The following is a 15,718-nucleotide window of genomic DNA, read 5'->3' as shown; positions in this document are numbered from 1 at the left end:
AATTTAAAGGACAAGTAGTTAATTGCCTTATTGCATGCTCATCACGGACGTTAATGTATATCTATGTATGTCTACGTGTGGGTGTACAAAACAAATTAAAGGCCAATCACAGAATCACTGCAATCCCATTTTCATCATCTTGAAGCAAGGAATCACACAAGTATGAAAAGAACAGTAATTATAAAATAAAATAAAACAAAGATGTACTAGGTGGTCTTGTTCGTAGCAATAGCAGGGGGCGAGCAGTGAATTGTTTGTGTGTGTGTGTGTGATTTCTCTGAGCACACTGTCATATAAGGCACATTAATGGTTCTCTCCATAGTGTTGTTGGTCAAACCATAAAGAGATGAACTACTTACTACTGGAATTTCGTATTCAAGAAAATCAATTAAACAATGCAGCCGTACAGTACTCTCTCTCTCTCTTCAATTGTTGCAAAGGCAGTAGACATAAAAGAAAGTTAAAACATGTATATATCCATGCACCAATTAACAACATTCAAATAGATAGAGATATATATGGCATCACCACCTAATGGCTAGAGGGAGAATTAATAATACATAGGCTCATATAATTGCATTCATTCAGTTCAATTATTATGTTTTATTAGATCACCTCCGATCCGATCGGATCCTGGGCTATGTGCTCAGTGCTGCCTAAACCTTTCTTCGACGAACAAGCTAATCTAATTGGTTTGTTTGCTTGTACTACTGTTATTAATTTAAACATAACAGACATTTTTCAGGAAATATTATTATTGAGACAGTTTTCAAAATTTAAATACGCCCCTGTTAATCCATAAATAACTTCTCTATCTGCTGCTGCTAGCTAGCTTCTCATCTATCTCATCAGTCCCATGCATTTTTCAAAATCACATCTGGAATGCAAACAGAACTTCTGACATTATATATAAGTTGCCCGTATATACAATACAACCAACACATAAACAGAACCAACTTTCCTCCCCAATTATATATGCCATTAAATTAAACCATCCTACCTAGGTACTAATAGTCAATGATTAATTCCAAGTTAATCTCAAATCTAGCATATAATTGGGGTGCATCACGGCAACATTGTCAATAATCTTTTGATCCAGCAAACCCAACTTGAGGGAAGTTAGATATATGCAAGAATGTAAGTAGTCAATGATAAATTTTGACAAGATTTTTCATTTTACTATTATACTGTACAGTTATATTTAATTGCCAACGTTTCAACTGTCGGATTTCTATGGATTTCTTGAATGTAAGTGCTACGTAACATTTTTATTTTTTATTTTTGTCTTTATAAATTACATCAGAACACACTCACACACACTACATAGGTAATAATAGGTTCTTTTTCTCCATCGGTGGTATTTGAACCTGGATGTGATTGTTTTGAACCAAGCCTCCAACCACAAGTGCTAGGTAACATTTAGCCCAAGACTGAGTACCCCTTGGTCAGAATATCTAAAGCATTGAACTGAAATGAAAAATTTAGCCCAAGACTGAGTACCCCAAAAAATTAACAATAGTCAAATAACTTTATGCAGGCCCACTGCCTGTTTTATGGACCCTGCCCACTAATGCACACCCCATAGTTTACGACTAACTCTATTATCCATAATCAACTTCAGTTGGTCTTGACAAAAAAAAAAACTTCAGTTGGTCGAGTAGTTGGTTCACTCGTCCGTTTAAGCAAGTGTTGGGAGTTCGAATCTCGCCTTGTGCATACAGCAACCTATTGACCAACAACAGACCCTTAAATAGAGCTCAAATCCGCGACGAATTAGTCATTCACCTGTTGGATTAGAGAATACCGTGGTCAACAAAAAAAATCCTATTATCCATATGGGCTTAAGTCTCTCTGGTAAATTACCAGAAACAAAAAAACTCTATTATCCATATCACTAGTCCCGACCAATAATAATTAAAAACTAAAAAATTAACCTATTTTTTAGTTAATATTAATCAAATTTTATTTATTTTTCAGATTTTAAATTATGAATTTTTAATTTTAATTCTAACTTCTAAATCCTTGAAAAAAATAAGGGTAAAGTATATTTTTTGTCCCTAAAATTTGGCAAAAATTTTAAAAATATCCCTAAATTTTATTTTGTTTCAATTTTGTCCCAAAAATTTTCTCGGAGGCTAAATTTTTAAAAAATTTAAGATCAATATAATAATAATACATAAAAATTATGCTTTATTTGCTTGTGTTGAGGAGTTGTTCTTATGAAATTGTTGTTGAATCGACCTTAAATTTTTTGAAAAATTAGCCGTCACGGGTATATTCGATGCAAATAAAAAATTTTTGGGACATAATTGAAACAAAATAAAACTTAGGGATATTTTTAAAACTTTTGTCACACTTTAAGGACAAGAAATATACTTTACCCAAAAAAAACTTTTAGAATTAACTAGTGTCATAACAGGTCAGCCACTTTTTTATTTTTTTATAAAATTAATTTTATTCTTTTAATATATTATTCACCCATCTATTTACATAGGTATTAAACCACTCTTCCACCTTAGCCCATGACAACAATAAAGACGTCTCACGACCCACAAATTCAACCCAACAGAATACACAAATTAAATGATAATTTAGTCTTTATCTTATCTTATACTTATCTTTATCTCTATATCTTATCTTTATCTACTTTTATCTTTCATAGGCCAATACTCTATATATACTTAATTTTACTTTCATAGTTTACAATTCATTCAATCAACAATCAATAAAATTTCTTCATTTTTTTCTTTCACAATTCTTTTATTTTCCTATTCTTTCACAATTTTATTATGGTATCAGAGCGATATGCTGGAGGTCGGTGAGGCCGGTCGGAATGACGAGGATGGGGTTGCTCAGGTGGTGAAGAAGGTGACGGGGGATGAGAAGGTGATGGTGGACTGGTGTCTAGTGTTGAAAGTGATTCGGTGGTCATGGGTTCAACTTGGTTAGGAAACGATAGTGAGGAAGAATGAGAGGTTGTTGGAGAAAATAAAGAACTAGGTAGAGTTGGGTCAATGGGTATATGTGAGGGTTCAACTGGAAGACTAACTGAATCTTGTTTTTGAGAAGGTGTGTTTGGCAATGTTGGGCTGAGTGTCTGGAATTGGACATTTTTTGTGACTAAGGGCAAGATCTTTTCATAAAAAATCACGTTTCTAGAAATCTCAATTCTTTTATCTTCTAAAACATAAACAATATACCCTTTAAAACCAGATTGAAAGCCAATAAATACAGCCTTTTTGGCTCTTGGATCAAATTCTGATCTATTTGCCATTTGGGTAGAAACAAAACATAAGCATCCAAAAATTTTAATGTCATGATAATTTGGTGGATGATTGAATAAAATCTCAAATGGTGTTTTAAAATTAATTGCGGATGATGGAACTCTATTAAATAAATAAACAGCATGTCTAACAGCATAAGACCAAAAAGATGATGGTAAATTAGATTGAAACATAAGAGCACGAGCTATGTTCAAAATATGTTGATGCTTGCATTCAATCGGAGAAGGGAATTTGCTTATCTCAGAGAAAATATTGTCTTGATCTTTTGGATGATTCTGGTTTATTAGGTGCTAAACCTGCCTCTGTTCCAATGGATAGTACCACAAGACTATATCAAGACAAAAGTCCCTTGCTATTCGACCCTTTTGTATATCGTTGTTTGGTTGGCCGTCTTATCTATCTCACCACTACTCGACCGAACATCATGTATGCCACTCAACAATTAAGTCAATTCATGGCATCTCCTACTGAATCTCATCTTCAAGCTGCCAAGCATGTGTTACGATATCTGAAAACTAGTCCCGGCAAAGGACTTTTCTTTCCAAGGGAATCAGAAATTCAGCTTCTCGGCTTCAGTGACTCTGATTGGGCCGGATGTCCTGACACTCGGCGATCTTTAACAGGTGATTGTTTCTTCTTAGGCAGTTCTTTAGTCTCTTGGAAGACCAAGAAACAAACCACCGTTACCCTCTCATCCACTGAAGCAGAATATCGTGTACTTGCCAACATAACTTGTGAACTTCAATGGATACTAAATGTGTTATAATTTTTATGCATCTCTCTTGTCCGCCCACCAGTTTTATATTGTGATAATCAGAGTGCTCTTCATATTGCTGCTAACCCGGTTTTTCATGAACGAACCAAACATTTAGAGGTTGATTGTCACTTGGTTCGACAAAAAGCTCAAGCTGGAGTGATGAAACTTCTCCCAATTCCCTCTTCTGGGCAACTAGCTGACATCTTCACCAAGCCTTTGTCTCCCCAACCCTTCCATCTTAATCTGAATAAGCTTAGTGTTCTTGACATCTTTCATCCTCCAGCTTGCGGGGGCGTATTAAACCACTCTTCCACCTTAGCCCATGACAACAATAAAGACGTCTCACGGCCCACAAATTCAGCCCAACAGAATACACAAATTAAATGATAATTTAGTCTTTATCTTATCTTATACTTATCTTTATCTCTATATCTTATCTTATCTTTATCTACTTTTATCTTTCATAGGTTAATACTCTATATATACTTAATTTTACTTTCATAGTTTACAATTCATTCAATCAACAATCAATAAAATTTCTTCATCTTTTTCTTTCACAATTCTTTTATTTTCCTATTCTTTCACAATTTTATTAATAGGTATCATGGATTTTAATTCCAGCATCAATGTCCGACTTTGTATGAATTTTTCTCTTAAAAAGTTTCCTGCCAATTTATACGTTTGCTTGCTGTTTCCTGGAATTTCAATACTCATTCTCCAAACTATCTTGATCTGGCTGGTTTTGATCCAATATCCTATGCATGTCATCCAAGCTATGACATATTTGTTGTTGGATCGAGGAGAAACCAGTTGGCCATGATTTCTACACTTTGCCGTGATCGTTCAGATGAACGAGTAATATCTAAATCAGATGACCATCCATACGCTGCATTTTATTGTGATGACGTAAAACTGTTTTTTTGGATAATTATTCAATCTGCCGTATTTTTATGGGTAATTTTTAAATGAACAAAAATAGCATGGGTGAAACCTTTCAAATTTCAAAAAAAAAAATTGAAAATAATTTTGTAGAATTAATTTTGGATAAGAATGAGTCTATACTAACATGATTTATGTTTCGCAATTCTATAATAAAATTGATTTTGATAAAATGAATATAGTTTGGATAATATTAGTTAAAATCAGTTTTAGATAGATAATTAGTTAATTACAAAAAAATATATAATATTAAATTATAATATTATTTTTATAAATATATTTAATTTTTTTATAGGGCAAAAAACACTAATAAGCCAACATCACTTCTTATTTACGTATATCAGTCAAAATGAAAATCATTTCAGCAATGAGCCAAACCATATTTTAATGTAATTCGAACCAGGCTGGTTCGAACTACATTCACTAATAAATCGAACCAGGGCAGTTCGAATTAGGGTGGAAAATCGTTAAACATAATTCGAACCAAGGTGGTTCGAACTCCATATGCTCATAATTCGAACCAACCTAGTTCGAATTATCCTTGTTAATGATTACCAAGTAATTCGAACCAACCTGGTTCGAATTACTCATTATTTGGCTATATAAGGAGTTCGAATCAGCCTCATTCGAACCATTGTTCCTCTTCTCTACCCCACCAAATCCCAGAGAAAACGACCCAGATTCGATCCGACAAAGACCTGATCGGAATACTCTGCCGATGGGGGACGATCCGGCAAGGTTATATCGGTTGGACGGAGTTGCTCATATAGCCGGGGTCATCAACGACGAGGTTAGTACATAAAAAACTTCGTGCTAGCGGTATATGTGAGTTAGTGGTTTTGCATGCGGTTTTAGTGGCGGTTTATGTTAGTGGTTAATCGAAGTGGTATTGCTAGTGGTATAGTTGAAAGGTTTTGCATGCGGGTTAGATGGTGGATTAGTTGGTGGTTTATTTAAGTGGTTTATGCGAGTGGTTTATGTTAGTTGTTTTATGTTAGCTGGTTTACGTTAGCGGTATGTGTTGGTTGTTTTATGTTGGTGGTTTAGTTGGTGGTTTATGTTAGTTGTTTTATGTTAGTGGTTTGTGTTAGTTGTTTTATGTTAGCTGTTTTATATTAATGGTTTAAGTTTAACTGTTTATGTTAGTGGTTTATGTTGGTTGTTTTATATTGGTGGTTTATGTTAGTTGTTTTATGTTAGTGGTTTGTGTTAGTTGTTTTATGTTAGCTGTTTTATATTATTGGTTTAAGTTTAACTGTTTCATGTTAGTGGTTTAGTTGTGTGGTTTATGGTAGTTGTTTTGCATGTGGTTCTCGTTAATGAATTTTTATGCGGTTTTATTTTGGTATGATATTTTGTTGATGATTTATCGTGTTGGGTATTTTTGTCATTGGTTATGAAGCTGGTTCTAATAATGTGGTGCATGTAATGCGCAGCCACAGCGATGCATCAGGAGCATGCGGCGGCAGCAGGGCATGCGACTCGATGACAGATACGTTCCTTACTTGCAGATGGCCGGATTATACCATCTTGCCAGGCTGAACGACAGATAGTTCCGGTTAGATGAGGCCCTTGTCAGTGCCTTTGTCGAGCGATGGCGTTCGGAGACGCACACATTTCATATGCCGTTCAGAGAGTGCACGATCACACTTCAGGACGTGGCGTACCAGTTGGGTTTGCCAGTGGACGGGCGTTACGTGAGCGGCTGCCTATTAGAATTCCAGATATACATCCAGGGTGGCCGTCCAGCTTGGGTGTGGTTTCAGGAGTTGCTTGGAGTGATTCCTCCTCCCAGGCAGGTTCAGAAGTACGCAGTAAACTGCAGCTGGTTCCAGGAGACTTTTGGAGAGTGCCCCGAGGGAGCCGATGACGAGACTGTGCGGCGATATGTCCGTGCGTACATCATGATGTTGTTGGGTATGCAGCTGTTTGCCGACAAGTCCGGCAACCGCATTCACATCAGATGGATTCCCTACGTAGCCAGGCTTGAGGAGATGGGTACCTACAGCTGGGGGTCTGCAGCACTGGTATGGTTGTACCGGTGCATGTGCCGAGTGGCGAACAGACATGTGGTCAAGTTAGCGGGCCCACTACAGCTACTTCAGTCTTGGATCTTCTGGCGATTTTCTCGGTTTAGGCCTGCAGGGTATGAGACGTTCAGTTGGCCATTGGCCTCGAGGTACTCTATTTAGCCTTCTCTACTTCAATTTAATATACATAGCTCCATGTTCATTAAGACTCTATTACAAATTTCTCACATATTTAATTAGCTATATGACACATGTGAGATGCAGGTGGTCAGGTTACAACCCTTTCGGTAGCGAGAAGGATCCTAGAGTGCAGATGTGGAGGCTGAGGATAGACAGGTTACAGGACAGGGAGGTGAGTACGCTACTTACTAAGTTGCTTTAATTAACCACACTTTATGAATTGCGTCCATGAGTTGTCCTGACAATGTTGAGTTCTCTGTGCAGTTTATCTGGATGCCGTATAGCAGCCCCGACGTACTTCAGGTTGTGCATCCAGAGGCTTTGGAGCCTCGGCATATGGAGTTGTAGTGGTCTGTGACGTCACTGATATACTTTGCCGTCATAGAGTGTCATCAGGTCGATAGGGTTCTTCCGCAGTTCGGCGGGGTCCAGCCCCGTCCGCATCCCGCCCTGAACATCGACTTTCTGATGTCGAAGGATGGCAGAGGCGACGATCAATGGTTCCCGTACCACTTGCAGCAATGGCATCTCCATTGGGAGTCTCGTGCGGAGACCGTGCTCAGGTTTGATGTTGTTGCCGACCCTGGACAGTCGCATGAGTTCCTGAAGTGGTGGAGTCAGCATGAGAAGAGGTTCTTGTCTCCGGAGATGTCTTTGGGGGATCCGAGAGCCGTTCCTATTCCAGTTGAGGTGTCACAGCGGGGTGCTGGGCGAGTTCCTGACATAGATCGTGTTGAGGACGTGCCAGACAGGCGTCGGGTTGAGAGGAGAGCTTGTGTGGGGACACGACGGAGCCAGCGTGAGTGGAGGTGGCTTGATCAGGCTATGGAGGAGGATGACGATGCCGGTCCTGCTGGAGGCGGACGACCCTACCAGGGAGGGAGACGGACGACAATGACGACGATCAGCATGGGCCCGTTGGCGGGGATGGTGCAGGGGCTGTTGCAGTTGCTGGTGTTAGTGGCCATGGTGGTGGACAGGGAGGTGAGTGGTATGGGTCAGGTATGGGTGACGGGGCTGATACTGGTGACGCTGGACTTGGGTCGGGGCCTCTTGGAGATTACTTCGTTGGTGTACCCGCCCATGACCAGACTCTGCAGGAGAGTACCCCATGGGTTAGTCCGGGATCACAGTGGGCAGACTTCCTTACCTCAGATACGCTTGATGCAGACTTTGGGGGTTCACACTTTCTAGACGAGATTACTGCCATCATGCAGGAGGACGTGCCGGCCCAGAGGCGTGGTCAGACCTCCGGCACACAGGCACCTTTAGATGTTGATCTAAACGAGCCTCCTACGACATCAGTTGCTGACCATTTTGCTTTGGAAGGTACCCCACCATCTGCCTACACTGCTGCATCAGTTTCTGTTGCCGGGCCATCTGCGGTACCTGTCCATCCTACGCCACCGGCACAGCCTGCCCCGGATGATGAGGAGGATGAGATCGAGGACGAGGAGCCGCTTATCCGCAGAGGTCATAGGACACGGGTACCCCGTCGTTGCTTTACGGGCTCGCATCTGTTTAGATGATTCATGTTTAATGTATGTTGGATCTTCGAGTTCATTCATGTATGATAGCCATGTGTACTTTTGTTGTTATTTTAGCCATGTTTACTTTTGTTGTTAGTTCATCATATTGTACTTTGAAAACGGGTGTTTACTGGATTTATCAGTGACTAGCATAATCATCGCATCATCTAACAATTTAATATGTAGATTTATTTTTTAGCCATTCCATTTAGGGGACTTGTAGAAAAACGCAAAGTGAAACACAGCATATTCATTAGTTAACACAGCATGCACAATACAACGCAGAAAGATCAACAAATTACATGAGTGCTCAATTACAACATCGAACAAGGAAACTTAAATAAAATAATTACCAACACTAAGAACATGGCTACTAATGTCCCCCTTCGAGCTGTGGGCAACTCCGACGTGTGTGTCCGGGTTGGCAACATAGGCCACATCTCTTTGGCCGGTTCGAATCTGCCTCGTCCATATTTGTCCGTATCCTAGTGGACCTCGGACGACCCTCTCTCGCACGCCTCTTGTCAGGGTCCGGTATAATAGTGGACCCGTCGTATGGTGGCCAGAAACCCTCCGATTTCCGGAATCGGAGGGGAGAAACCCATCCGATACACACTGAATACCGAACTAATCCGATACACGCTGTGAACATAAGCGGTCCAGGTAACCCTTGAGTAGGCACAACATGCAAGTGCGTACTGACACGGGAAATGAAGTGCCTGGAAGTACCCGCAGTCACATGTCTGAGAGGCAAGCGATACTCTGTAGCTACCCAATGAGAAAGAACCAGTCGAAGTGGTCTCTGCTACGGTGAACTCGGAGTTATCCCTGTCATACAAAGTCACCGTGAAGCACTTGGCCGTCTTCAAGTTAGCCTCAATACACTTTACCAAGTGCTGACTGAATTGTTGTCCGGTTCCCATCTGGGCCTCAGCCTCTCTCCCCTTGCGAACAAAGAGTTCCGCAAGCCTTCCATATGTTGCCTTCACCAAGGAGCTTACAGGGAGGTTTCTGAAACCCTTGAGGATTGAGTTCACACACTCGGATATATTCGTCGTCATGTGACCGAATCTCCGCCCCTCATCACGATGCTGAGTCCACAAGGAATAATCAATCCGGTTCGCCCACTCACACATCGCCGGGTCTTCAGACCACAGAATATCAAACCAGTAGTCAAACTCAACCTCGGTCTTGGCATACGCCGCATTCACAAGAAGCCTCCGTGCGTCTTTGCCCTTGAAGGTCAGGGCAAAATTAGCCGCTACGTGTCGAATGCAGAATGCACGGTATGCAGATGGAGGTAACCAACCTCCGCCAGGTGCCTCAAGCGCAGCCTTGATACCGTTATGCCTGTCCGATATAACCAGCAGACCCGGCTGCGGTGTCACGTGCTGTCGTAGGTGAGAGAGAAAGAATGTCCAAGACTCTGCATTCTCACCCTCTACTAGTGCGAATGCAACAGGTAGAATGTTGGAGTTCCCGTCCTGTGCAATCGCGATGAGCAACGTTCCCCCGTACTTGCCATACAGATGGGTGCCGTCAATGCTAACTAGCGGCTTGCAATGACGAAATGCCTCGATGCACGGTGGAAACGTCCAGAAAAGTCTGTGAAAATAAGCTTGAGACTCGTCTACTTGTCCACCAACTCGAACGGGGCTCGTCCGTAGGACTGCAACTGTACCAGCCATCGTCAACTGGACTCCCAACACCCACCTGGAGAGCTCGTTGTATGACTCATCCCAATCACCGTAGATGATGGCAATAGTCTTCTGCTTCGCCAAATAGACCCTCCTGTACGTCGGCCTAAACCCAAAGTGTGCTGCTGTGGCATTTAGGAGCACCTTGATGCTGACGGATGCATCAGCCCTAACCATTGGCATAATGAACGCCGATATCACATGATAATCCAAACTCCTGTGGTCACTCGAGATGGAGGTGGCCAGACAAGTGTGAGGTCCATTGTACCGTTTGACCTCCCAAATGCCCTTGCGCTGCCGGAGACTCAGTCGAATCAACCATGTGCACCCATTCCCAAACTCAGAACACTTGCCCACATACCGGCGATAATCAGACTCCACTACCTTGTACTGTACCCCTCGCCGGATGCTGTAAGTCTTCACACTTAACAGGGCCTCATCTTTATCCTGAAATTACTGACCAACCTGGAACTCTGTCAGACCAGCAGTCCCTTCCGCATCTCTAGCTCCGAATCCAACAGAGTGCCCAGAAATCCCCTCCTGCCTCATGGCATCCAGGTCCAAAGAGGAAAAATGTGGTGGATACTGCTGTGTGCCAGAACTAGAACCACCTACCGCCAATGCAGGCTCACTCGCTCCAATATCATCGCCGCTGTCATCATCAATCATATCCGGCTCGACGTCATCCTCCTCTGCATCACCCAACAATCCGTCTCCGACGCCAAGCGGTGCAACGCCCTGTAAAGCGTTCGGCAGAAATTTCCTTGATCCTACCTCGTCGCCTACGCTGCCATTGAGATCAACAACAAAAGACAGGGAGGCGACAGGTTGGACCGCTGGCTCGTACACAGGGACGGAGGAAGAAGCAACGGCATGCCTGGAACTAGAACCGGCTGCCGTGGCTAAAGTGGTGGTATTCCGGTTCGAACCCCCTGAGCTGGATACCACATCAACCAGCTTTGCCAACAACTCTGGTGTCCTCACCTCCGGAAACTGCCGCCGACAAAGAAACATGACTTGCAAGTCCTCATCACTACCAATCGTGAAACAATCATACTTCACCGTATCCTGAAGGACCGTGATTGGAATGCGATAGAAAAACTTCTTCACCCGCTTCGCACCTTCCAGACCAAGTTTCATCAGTACAGATCTAACAAGACCATCATAGCTAGTCGTCAGACTCACGACAATACAGAGAGGATCCTTATCTGTGAACTTCACACCGGAACGAGTTTTCCTCTTAATGGATCCTCTGTGGTGAACCAAAATAGCAAAACTCTCCTCACTAGCCATCTTACACCCTCTAATGAGAGCAACTCACGTTTACAACCATATAAAATTTGAACCAGCCTGCATCGAATTATGGTTTGTGTAATTCGAACTAGCCTGGTTCGAATTACTTTGGCCAGCTTCTCTCTCTATAATTCGAACTAGCTTGGTTCGATTTACGTTCATCTCTTTCTTGGTAATTCGAACTGCCCTGGTTCGATTTATTACTAAATGCAGTTCGAACCAGGTTGGTTCGAATTATATTAAAATATGGTTTGGCTCATTACTGAAACGATTTTGATTTTGGCTGATATACATAAATTCCAACTAGCATTGACTTATTATGGCTTTTTGCCCTTTTTATATTTCTTTTAGTATATTTTTTATATAGAAAATGATTTAAAAATTAAAATATTTGAAATGACTTTAAACAAATTAAAAAATTCTTACTGAGAAAACCAATAATGACCGGCAAGAAACCTAAACGCAGTTGAGTGAACCCAAAAATTACAACTTTTTACTTAATTGAACGTGCTTTTAGGATGCAAAAGCACTTCTGCCTTTAGAGAAGAAAAAGTTATTAAACACCAAAAAACAGCGTTTAAAGAACTTAAATGTACTTTTATCATTTCCAATGCGGTTGCTAAACATATATTTATCTTATTCGAATAGTCACCAAAAAAAATTGAAGTCACCAAAAAAAAAATCTTATTCGAAAATAAATAATTCAAAATTAATGGTTATAATATTATTTTGATAAAAAAAAGTAAATATAAAATAAAATACATGTTAGTTATTTACAAAAAATAAATTATACTTAAATGTCATAGATAATATTTATAGAATAATATTACTAATAACCATCTCATTTCTTTCAATATCCCAAACTGCTCTCTTATTTTTTATTTTTAAATTCTATTCTCTTTACTATTAGATTTGAGTTAGAATTTTAAAGAAAACATACATTTTAGTGTTCATTGTTGATATTTTATGTTAGATTTTATCTTTTTTAGTCTAGTCTTAATCTAATCCGTTAGATTGATATACTATTATACATGTAAATCTGAATAGATATGTTATATGTAAGGTTTTGAAAATCGAACCGATCATCGAACCGTTTTAGCTACTGATTTACTGGTTTATAGGTTCAATCAGTTCGACCGTAGTTGAACCAAAAAACTGTTTTATAATAAAATAATAAATAAACATTCTATTTATTTTTCTACATCATAAGGGACCTTAGAACACTTCTTAATATCTCCCCTTATCTTCGTCAAATATTTTTTCATTCTATTAATTCCCCCGCCCCGAAAAGTAGCCAGACAAAATAAGCATTTGTAATGCGGTTTTTTATTTATATTTTATAAAGCAATATATCTCCAAGCAGGATCAGTTTTTCCCGAATATTAGAAGTTTGTGATTGACTATCATTAGATCTAAGAGGAAGAGAAGGTTCATTCAAAGTCGAATTATTCTCAGCATTATTATTCCTAGGTAATTCTTGGTTGATACTATCATCCATACCTAAAAATTATCAGCAATCCAATAACAATACAATCCAACAACTAATCAATGCCTCAACAACAAGATTTAGCACCCAATAAATAATTAATTATCAAAGTTTCAACAATAAACTATAACAATTAATCATGCTTCAAGCAATTAGCACCAAAAAATTAATCAACAACAATTATTCATGCTTCAAACAATCAACAGCAAGATTTAGAACCAATAATTAATCATGCTTCAACAATTATTATTACAACAAATTAGATTATATCTAGGGTTAGTGGAAGACAGAGAATAATGCAGAGCTGACGGCGATAGGGACTGGCAAGGGCGAACAAAGCTGGCGCCGACGGAAAAAATTGCGCGACGATAAGTGGCGCTGGCGGTGGCTGCAATTTCGACGGCTGACTTCGCAACGGAAAGCTGGCTGCGCGAACGAAAAGTTGGCTAAAAGGAACTTGCGATGGTGAGTGACTTCAACGGAACTTGCAACGTCGGCGGTGGCTAGACAGAGGTTGTGCCGGAAACTCAAGGTGGAGACTGGAGACGTGGAAACCGAGAGCGAGAGGTGAGAGTGGAGGGCTGGAGGCTCAAGAGTGGGTCTCTTGGTGGGTGTCTGGGTGAAGACCGAAGACTAGAGTTCCTTTCAAAAAGGCAAAACGCAGCGTTCTTGGCAAAATTTCAAAAACCGGTCGGATTACGGTTCGATTCAGTTCGACCAATCGGTTCTCGATTGGTTCGGCAGTCCAACTCTGATTTATAAATTTGGCAGTTCTGCTTTCTGTTTGAACCGTATTTGCCAATGTTCCCAGTTCGACTGACTGGTTCGAACATATTTTCATAACAGTGACTATATGTGAATCAAATTTTATCACAAAAAATAATACTTGTAATTTATATTTTTTTGTCTATTTAAAAGCTTTTTCTTCTTAATTTATTTTTGCTGACATTGTTAGTATGAGTCTCCAATTTTATTTAAATGACTATGCTATTATCATTTACATTTAAAAAATAAAAAAAAGATAAATTTTATCATCTCACCACTTTAACTACTTAGCTTATACCTTGTATTTTTTTATCATATAAAAAAATTAATAGAATAATTAGAATGAGAGCAAATTTTGTATACATCATTAAAAGAGAGTACCTATTTAAAACAAATAGTACAAATCGAAGTCTAACCTAAAATTAAACAATACAAGAGAATAGAGAAAAGAAGAAAATATACTACCTTTGCACATAATATTTATTTTTATCGTTACAAATAAATTAATAAAATGATTAGAGTAAGACTAAATTGTATATTTAATATTCGTATAAAATACGTACTCAGAACAAAATTATACAAATTAAAACTAACATAAAATTAAAAAATAATGTATTTAGCGTATTATGCTTACTTTTATATTTTTTTTAATTTATAAAATCTTACTTTTATATTGTGCAATGATGTATTATTGATGTAAAAGAAAAAAAAATAACCAGATACTTTGCGGATAAAATTTCGGAGAGGAAAAAAAGTCACAATATATAATAGTAAAATAAAGATAAATAATTAAAAGAAGAAAGTTTAGTATTCATATTTTTTGTTTGTTATAATTATACTATAGAATTTTGTAGTGAACATTCATGTCGATATAAATAAAAAAAATAAAAAGAATAATGATAATAATATAATAAGAGAGTAAAAACAAAATATATTTGGAATAGTTGAAATAATTATATGGGTTAAGTATGATTTTGGTCCCTAAGGTAGAAGTTAAAATTTTTTTTCATTTCCAATCTTTTTTTGCTTACAAAATCGTCTCTAAGGTTTAATTTAGTTTTAGAATTGTCATTCGGACCAAAATATCATTCCCCTTCTTCCCCAAAATCAACCAGAAGCAGAAGCAGAAGCAGAAGTAAAACCAGAACTAAAAGCAAATACAGAAGTAGATGCAATAACAATGAAGCAATGTAATCAACATTAAAAAAAAAACCAGAAACAGAAGAAGAACAATAGCAACAATGGATAATGAAATAAGAAGAACAGCAACAACAAAAGAAACATAAATAGAAGCAACCAGAAGTATCAACAAATCCACAGATAAAAAAAATTCAACAATATAATTAACAGAAGAATTGGAACCCTAAGAAGTTAAGGCGAGGACGCGAAGTCGCGAAGCACAGCGGCGAGTGACAGGCAATGAGGACGAGGAGCAGCGGCGACCGAGCAAGGAGGATGAGCGAAAACGGCGAGCGGCGCACGGCGTCCACCCTCGCGAGCTGCTGGCATCGACATCGAGCGAGGAAGTGGAGCGGCGAGATCTGGGGCGAGATCCAGCCGCGAAGACCGAACGACGAGCAGCGGCGGCGGCGAATTCCCTTCCCCACCTTTTCTTTTCTCTCTTCTTCCTTGAACCCCCTGCGTGATTCCCTTTCTCCTTTCCTTTAACCCATTTTCTTTTTTTTCTTTTTTTTTTATTTTATATTTTTTAATTAGAGATAATTTGGCAATAAAAAGTAAAATTTTGGAAAAAAGAGA

The 15,718-nt window shown here is 39.3% G+C and overlaps 2 protein-coding genes and 1 pseudogene across 2 annotated transcripts in view; 1 reads left to right on the top strand and 2 right to left on the bottom strand.

The window, feature by feature from the left end:
- Positions 2,806–4,050, top strand: LOC107633561 (uncharacterized mitochondrial protein AtMg00810-like). Its single transcript, XM_016337174.1, has 2 exons — positions 2,806–2,944; positions 3,572–4,050. The coding sequence occupies exons 1-2, from the start codon at positions 2,806–2,808 to the stop codon at positions 4,048–4,050; spliced, it is 618 nt and encodes a 205-aa protein (XP_016192660.1).
- LOC107633560 lies at positions 5,320–11,709 on the bottom strand (annotated as a pseudogene).
- The window catches only part of LOC107633559 (zinc finger MYM-type protein 1-like), a 6,043-nt gene continuing 5,656 nt past the window's right edge, over positions 15,332–15,718 (bottom strand). Inside the window, exon 3 of the mRNA XM_016337173.1 lies at positions 15,332–15,617. Within this exon, the coding sequence (XP_016192659.1) occupies positions 15,332–15,617 (286 nt within the window). The remainder of the gene's footprint in view (positions 15,618–15,718) is intronic.

The sequence above is a fragment of the Arachis ipaensis genome, chromosome B03, assembly GCF_000816755.2.
Source record: "Arachis ipaensis cultivar K30076 chromosome B03, Araip1.1, whole genome shotgun sequence".
Lineage (NCBI taxonomy): Eukaryota > Viridiplantae > Streptophyta > Magnoliopsida > Fabales > Fabaceae > Arachis > Arachis ipaensis.
This window is presented reverse-complemented; position numbering and strand designations above follow the sequence as displayed.